The sequence below is a fragment of the Coloeus monedula genome (assembly GCF_965178545.1).
Source record: "Coloeus monedula genome assembly, chromosome: 8".
NCBI classification, from domain to species: Eukaryota; Metazoa; Chordata; class Aves; order Passeriformes; family Corvidae; genus Coloeus; species Coloeus monedula.
Window position 1 is genome coordinate 38,661,845 of NC_138788.1, and position 8,675 is coordinate 38,670,519.

The 8,675-nt window shown below is 40.3% G+C and overlaps 1 protein-coding gene across 1 annotated transcript; it reads left to right on the top strand.

The window, feature by feature from the left end:
* Positions 1 to 841: 841 nt before the first annotated feature.
* LOC309575683 (opsin-VA-like) lies at positions 842 to 8,675 on the top strand (the record flags this gene model as incomplete). Its single annotated transcript, XM_082286371.1, is given in 7 exon segments — positions 842 to 1,202; positions 2,668 to 2,878; positions 3,486 to 3,603; positions 7,107 to 7,161; positions 7,164 to 7,345; positions 8,477 to 8,653; positions 8,655 to 8,675. Coding segments are annotated over 7 exon segments (1,125 nt in total).

Sequence of the window (8,675 nt, forward strand, 5' to 3'; positions counted from 1 at the left end):
ACTGATAACTATCAGAGTTAGGTATATTCAGTCATTTTTGTCAGAAATATATGACTTAATTTTCCTGGTGTCTGTTGTCAAGTTGTATTTCTTTTACTGTATTTACAAATGCTATCTTTAAAATATTGTTTTGCTTCTTTTAGGTTTTAGTGCTAAAACTGCAGTTAGAATCATTATGCCTTCTTCAGGAATGACATTCATACTGTCTCAATAAAAACTGAAATTCCACGGAATAACAGAGAAAACTTACTTAATTTGGAGCCTTAAGCCAGCCTGAGATGCGGGCAGAGTTTTGTAGTGCAGTCTCATCCATTTTCCCCATTAATCTCTCCAGTGCTGCTGTCTTTCAAGAAAACATTCAGCTGGGAGCCTCCCCCTTGCTGCACTCCCATCATCACCGGGCATGGGGGAGAACTCACAACCCTTGCACTGACCAAAAAAAAAAAAAAAACCAGCTGCATCTTGAAAGTGTGGGAGGCTTGGGGTATTTCAGCACTGCTGGCTGCTGCAGGAGGAGGAAACCTGCAGCTTCCACAGCTGGGTTCTACTACAGATAAAGGCACAGCTGCAGTGGGAGAGAGGCAGGAGATGATGGGCAGAGAGGGGCACAAGTTGCTCTAAAAGATATTCTTGCTAATCCCTGTTCCTACGTTCAGTCTGCAGCACTAAACTTTCCTCCAACTGAAACATTTTTCTTCAGTTATTATTGGAAAGCAGAAGGAGGGGGAGTCTGCTCACACTTTGTTGGAGACAGCAAACATCTCTTTTAATCCTGAATATTATTTACAGATCTGAAACTAAACTTCAATATTATATGATATTATTTTTGCTGAGTGAAGTAATGGATGCATTCAGAGCATTTGAAAATGAGTCGCTTTTGTCCAGTTACTCTGTTCCTGCCAGATTGGATCCCTTCCATCGTCCCTTGGACTCCATCCAGCCCTGGCAATTCAGGCTTCTGGCAGCAGTAATGTTGGTGGTGACCTCCCTGTCACTTGCTGAGAACCTGGCTGTAATCCTGGTAACTTTTAAGTTCAAGCAATTGAGACAACCTGTCAATTATATTATAGTCAATTTGTCTGTGGCTGATTTCCTGGTCTCACTGATTGGTGGTACCATCAGCTTTTTAACAAATCTGAAAGGTTATTTTTATATGGGATACTGGGCTTGTGTACTGGAAGGATTTGCTGTCACATTTTTTGGTAAGCTTGATTTTGTTTGTGGTTGCATGTTTTTTCCTTCAACTTCCTTCCCTGTATTCTACTGCAGTTTCCTAAGTCACTGACTTTGCATGCCTTTGAATTCACTGGTATTTTCCCCAGTTACATATATTCTGTAGTGGAGAGTGAGAAACCTCTCTCTCTATCCCCGCCATATACATGGCCTGTTGCATGTGTATTGATAATACAATGTGTTTCATAGAATGAGGAAAAGCTTGCCAATAGAATAGCAGTGTTGTGGAGCTTAAGTTAAAACAATTTCAGGAAAAAAATCCTTATGCACAGCTGTTTTCAATATTTGTAGTTAGGCGTGCATATATGGATAAATAAGAGAGAGAGAAAAAGAGTGAATGGCTGCCCATAAACTGGGGAAAACCTCAGGGCACAGAACATCTCATGTTCTCTACCCTCCAGTGGTTCTGAGGAGCAGGGACACACCTGTAACAGTCAGTCCACACAATTACATCTCTTTGTGATTTTTTTTTCATGGCTTTGTTCACTTACTACAAAAATTATTAGAAGTAGTAAGAGGAAAAATCCTCACCACATAGAACCCTGTGTAAATACATCTCTACAGAATAAATGGGGTCGTCTACTTACTTGAGACAGACACTCATTCCTGCGTCCTGTCCCTGTTTCTGAAGCTACATAAAGACAGCCAGTAATGCTTGTCCCTGTTCTAAATCACACACAGTGCTGATCCTCAGTCTGAAAAGGAGTCCCATAGCTGCTCTCTGCCTGTTTAAGCTAGTCAGAGGGTATGTTGGTGAGGAACAATGCTTCTGCATCAGTTTGTGGCATGTAAGTCGTGTCCTATGGAGAAATATCAGGCTGTTTCAAGATTTTGGTGTCCCACCAGGTAATATGTGCCTAAATTGATAATGTGATATTGTGGGTAGCTGTCTGCAGGTTTGAGTTTTATGATAGTCTGAAACAATTTTTGCAAAGATAGTGTTTTGAAGATTTTAGTTAGTTAATTTGGATGCTACATGATTTGCAGCTTTTCAGAGTAGAAACAAATGAAAAGACTAAGTCATAATCACTTAACTGGTCTGATCAGCTGCTTGATTTTGTAGCCCTTATACTGTAGACTGGAAAACTGGAAAAATGTGAAATTCTTATGCTCTTCATTAATATTAGAATAATGCACATAAATTGGCCATCCTTTCATAACTTGTGTTGATAGAAAAGGTGTTTGATGTTGTGGGTAGTCAAAGAGTGTAACTGGTTGCCCTGAGTGGTTGTGGAGTCTCCGTCTCCAAAGATACTCAAAACCCAACTGCACTTGGTCCTGAATAACCTACTATGTGGACAGTGCTTGAGGGGGAACAATGACCTCCACAGATGCCTTTCAAACCAAACAGTTCAGGGATTCTGTAATTTGGGATGGTGCTTGCTTTTCAGTGATCTACCCAAATTTGATGCTGACTGTGTTCTCTTGCTACAGGCATTGCAGCTCTCTGGTCTCTTGCTCTGTTGGCTTTTGAGCGCTACATTGTGATCTGCCGCCCGCTGAGAAATAAGCGCTTGAGGGGGAAGCAGGCAGCTCTAGGTATTGTCTTTGTGTGGACTTTTTCCTTCATTTGGACCATTCCACCAACAACTGGTTGGAGCAGTTACACGACCAGTAAGATTGGAACTACTTGTGAGCCTAACTGGTAAGGCCACTCTCTCAGAGTATGGTAAAAAAACGAAACTTGCACCTCAGGATGTCTCAGGGCCAGAAATTTAAATAAAAGGTTTAAAGATGATGTAAATCTCTGAAAAAAAACAGATGTAAAGAAAGTTGTAAGAAAATTGATCAAAATTTTCCAAGAGCAGTTTTTAAAACAAAAATTTCTAAAGGGTGGAGCCTCCATCTCTAATGAAAATAATCACCCTATACCTTGTGATTTTTGTCTGGAGTCATAGGACAAACAGACAGATTTTTTCAGAAGACTGGACAAAGCTCTGAACAAGCTGGTCTGACCCATAGCTGGCTCTACTTGGAGCAGGAGGTTGGACTACATGTCCCTTCCCACCTAATTAGCCCCACTGTTCTCTCGTACTGTATCTATGGTCATAGGATTCTCTCCTAGCCCCTGGGCAGGGAAATGGCCCAGTGCTCCATCTGGTGATATGACTAGAGCTGTAAAGGGGCACACTGAACAAAAACATTTGACAAAAATACTAGTGACATCTTTGAAAAGCAGAATTAGTATTTCAAGAAAATAGTAAAAACACGTATTAGTAATACATACACAAGGTATTTTGTATTTTATACAGGTACTCAGGAGCCTATGCTGACCGTACATACATTATTGCGTTCTTCACCACCTGTTTTATAGTACCCTTATTGGTGATTTTGGTATCCTATGGAAAATTGGTGTGGAAGCTAAAAAAGGTAAGAAGAAGTACTCATAAGTAAACTTGTATGTATGCAAAAGTTTGGAATTACTGTTTGATTTTCTATAAAGATCAGACATAAGCAGATCATATTTGCAGGCAGCAAACACTCAGTTACATCCCTTGTTATATAATTATCCTTACACACAGAAATTCATGCTATGGTTAGAAGTGATTTTTTAAATTGTGCAGTTTGCATCACTTAATCAGTGCATCTCATTAGTCAAACATCATGTAAATGAAAGAATGTCTATCTCATAAACAGAATAACACAGTATTGGTTTATTCATAATTGTACTTCAATTCAGTGACATTTCATAAAACTCAAACCAGGCAAATCAGAATGTAGCTTAAAATGACTGCAGTTGTAAATTCTAAGAGTGCTGGCTACTACTTTGTAACACATTCAAAATAAGACATAGCCTTTGTACATAATGCAATGCTGTTTAGTAAACAAAATATTCATTTGTCCAGGAATATTTAAAAGACTTGAGAAATGCTTTTGAATTTTATTCAATGGTCATGTTGACCTGATCCAAAAGAGAAGCTGCAAAAAATGAAAAAGAAGACAATAAAATAGGAAAATTCCTATTTGGTCCAGGATTTGGGGACAAGATTTTGGGACAATACTGGCATTTCTATTTACTGAAAAACTGCCCTGACATTGCTTCAGAAATAAATTCAGTAAATTTCTTCAATTTATTGATGTTTTGGAAGTATTTGGGGTAGTCAAATTTATTGTATTTATTCTGAATATAATTCTTTCTAAGTAACAACAAAACAGAAGGGAAATTTGGGTGACATTGTGATTCCTGTGAATGGATTTTTCTTGATTTCCTCCAGGATTCGTTCAGGGGAGAAAAGGTTAAACGGCTGGGAGAGGCTGATCTCAGTATTAAACACAAGAGGTTTCCCAGGCGCAATGTGGACGACAGTGAGGTAGCACAGCGCTCGCTGGTGGCAGGGATGGGGGGACCTGAAGAACAGGATACTGAAATGCTTGAAGAAAACAATTGCTGATTTAGGGTCAGGCTCTCTTAAGAAAATTTGTAAAACTACGGTTCTGTTATTCTGAATACCCAGAACTTCTATTAGTATTTTATTTCACCCTGCCCTAACCTACTTGCAGAGGCAACGGAATGAAGAGAGACCACAGGGGGCCAGATTGGTGTGGGAGGTGGGGCACAGCCCACAGCAGCCACACTGGGGCTCCCAGTCCTGCCAGGGACAGGTGTCCCTTCCTGCAGACTGGCAGTCACAGCAGAGTGGGAAAGGGCCACCTCCAGGAGGCATGTGCTCCTGGGAGGGGAACACATGGGGTAGTCTGGTGTCCGGCCATGGAAGGGAGGGGTGTTACCTCAGCAGGGGGGATGTGAAGGAAGCGAGACCATTTGCATCCAGCACTGTCTTGGGGCTGCCAGACCGGTGGCTAATCTGTTACTCAGGTGCTTCAGCAGTTGCACAGAAAAACAAAGCAATTGAGACGATGAATAAGGGAGGCAGTGATGGAAAATGTCACTGTCAGTCACAGCAGGAGTCATGAATGGTCCATTTGGCCATTTGAGTTAGGTCAGGATGTCTTCTGGAAGGCTGATCAGTGCCACGTAGTGTGTCCCAGCATTGGCCTGAAACCACTCTGGCACGTTGTCTCTAGGCTGTTATCCAGAAATAATAGGGGTATTATTTAAAAAATCACACTTCAGGGCAAGCTGTGTGTTTCACGCTTCCCTCGCAGCTCAGTGACCTGGCAGACCACAGCCAGGAAAGAGGGGGTGGCCTCAAAATGCCACATCACAAGTGATGGAGTTGTAACCATCTAGCTTGTGCCAGTCTCGGCCTTCAGCTCTGAAAAGCCAGAACCTGCAACATATTCTGGAAATCTATAATGAATTGCTACTTTGGCTATATCTCACAACTAAGCTCATTTTCAAAAATCTGACTACAGTGAACAGAGAAGGAGCCAAGCAGCAGAACTGGTGTCTCGATGTTCCCAACCATCCCTCTTCATGCATTTTGTCCCATGGTTGTCACAGTGTAGGCTTGTTCCTGAGTGGAATAGTTCTGTCTTAGTAGTCTGCCAGTCCCTCAGTCCCAGTGACCCCAGCTTTACAATGCCAATTGTAGCTTTCACTGCAACATTAAAGTTGATGAAAGAAATTAATCTTCAGAAAAATATTAAATTAGCAGTTTACAACAGAGGTAAATTATGATGGCAGTATTCCTTTGTTTGGAAGATAAAGCACCAGTACGTTGTTCCTTACCTGTATTTAGAGAGAAAGGAAAAGCTGTATCTGAAAAAAAGACCCGGCTGATGTGAGACAAAGATGAAACAGTTGAAAGTGCAATCAAGGAGATTTTGTTCCTTTTCCAGGGGACTGCACTTCTGCTGAAAGGGAGGCTGGGCTGCTCTCTGTGTAGGTACAGCATATATGAAAAAATGCTATAGAAATTTCATATATTTGCAGGGAATATCTTATCAGTACCAAACACAGCCTTTCTTAATGCCTAATAACTTGTAGTTATTTTAATAATTCGTTATTGTTATTATTATTACTGTCGTTGTTATGTTTATATTTGGTAAAAACGGACATGAATTGCAACTTTCTACGGAGATGAGGACATTGCCCTTCCCAGGAGGTGCTTCTATACCTCTTTAAGTACTAAATATATTGAATTCTCTGAGTGCAATTCGAAAGTTAGAGAAAATGTCTCCATAGAGTTCTAACATTACTGCAGGAAGTTAAAAGGCCATGTTAGACAAAAAAAAAAATCTTACTTTATTAGAATGTAACATTGCAAGACCAGGCATCAGGTTTTTCTGGAGCCATACACAGTTATTAGTTATTTCTCATGTAAAATAACATTTCATAACAGCGCCTTGTTTCACTAAGTCATCAGAAACCAAAGATGTTTCCTGGAAAGACGCTGTTTGACATCACCTAGTCTCTGTATGAATATATGTGTCCAAGCTTCTTGCATGATCAATGAGGAAAAGAGGAAGAGCATTCCTACTAAATGCCCCAATCCCACTTTAATTCTGGTATCATTAGATTGTGAATGCCCTTCTGGGGAAGGCCATAAAGCACCACTGAGCCAGACAGATGCCTCTGGTGTAAATTTCCCCCTTGGTGAGGAGGTTGCACAGCTTTGGCAGAGTGCTGTCTGTAACACCCCTATCAGACACCTAGTTGTCTGCAAAGGCTACATGGGATAGAAAGTGCTTGAATTCAGCTCACGATCTGCTTATGATTCACCATGATGCCCTTCTTTTTCACTTTGACAATAAAAATACAAAGATACTTAAGCAAAGGAACATTTACTAATGCTGGTATATGGTAATTCATGTCCCTCAGCAGTAACTTCAGCATCCATCCTTCTGTGCTGCCACACTTGGGAAGAGCAGGTCTTTCCTTCTAGCATGGCAACTAGACAGCTCACTAAAGTCACTGGCTGGACACCTTGCTGTTTTGTTTTCTAGAATCTTTTCTCTTTTCTTAAAAGGTGTCAGATGCACAAGGCAGGCTGCGAACTACCAGGAGACCTGAAGGACAAGTGACTAAATGGTTGTTTTTATGATCATTGCCTTTCTAATCTGCTGGATGCCATACGCTACCTTTTCTATCCTAGTCACTGCATATCCCTCCATTGAGCTGGATCCTTGTCTGGCAGCAATTCCGGCTTTCTTTTCCAAAACAGCTACCGTTTACAATCCAATTATTTATGTCTTTATGAACAAACAGGTACTGTATGCCCTCAGAGTGTCTCCAACACTCATATTTTGCTATTTTGTCTTGCTTTATAATTAATTATTTCTACCTACCTATGTGTTAGTTAACAAGCATTACAATAGCCAGCATTTAGAACGAAAAAATTGCCTAGTGCAAGATGGCATAAGCCTCTGAGCATTTTTGAAATATAAATGTTAATAATTATTAGGTTTAGATATTATAAAGGAAAATCAGCCCTTAGGGAAGATGAGTTAGTTTCCTGTATGAAAATTATGTTCTCAAGACTGTTACAATATATTTCAATAATTGTTTAGGAATGCAACACCAGTAAATTATCTACAGGTGGGGTGCACATTTTCAAAGCTTGAATTTGTCTTGGGGAAATGAGGCATTTGTGGCTTATGTGCAGGGGGTAAGAAGTATTGCACATGGCCATTTAACAGGGAGCTTTCTTCTCTGGAATGAGGGCAGAGGATTGGATGCAGAGAAAAAGAATTGATATGGGGATGAATGAGAGTGTTGTGTGCTCACAGTGATAACAGGCATGATAATAAACACAAGCAGATTTCTGCAATGAATGCAGCAACTGAGAGTGGTGGCATCAAGCAGAGTATAAGCACATAAATTAAATAAAGAAAAATAGTTAAGTGTCTGTTGAATAAGAAATGGTGAATTTATTTATCCGGTCCTGCAGAGAGAGCAATTGCTTATCTCACATCCTGTGGACAGCACCCTAATCTCCCAAAGTGTGGTAGATGTGTGCCACTTTATCCTGTTTGTGGATGCAAACAACAAAAACCCATCTTCGAGTAGCCGGGAATTTAGTATATGAAAGCATGAGTCTGGAGAAATGGCCAATTATGTCCATTAGATATGATTAGCCAGAAGCAGAAAAGAAAAATTATTTTTTAGATTAGGATGTACCAGTAGTTTGGGTCTTTTCAGAACATAGTTAATTTTTAGGTTTAGAGTTCTTCATGGTGGCATGGGGAAATATATTTTATGGGGTTATTTCTTCATATTCTCAACTGGTTCATGAGAGAATTTCAAAGACCTTTTTAGCTAATATGCAGATTGATTTTTAGAACTGTTTTTAAATTTCTTATGTGTTTTGACTGATCTCCTGTTTTTTCAACTTTTTAGTTCAGGCAGTGTCTGATTCAAATGTTCAGTTGCAGTGCCATAGGAGCTGTGGAGTCCAACATGAACCTGACTTCAGAGAGAGCAGTGCTAACCCAGGACAGAAGAGGCAGCGAGATGTCCCCCATGGCAGTTCCTAGCACCATTTCTGAGACGAAAACTGGAGTTGAACACAGAAGTAGACAATCTTTGGCTCTGTTGA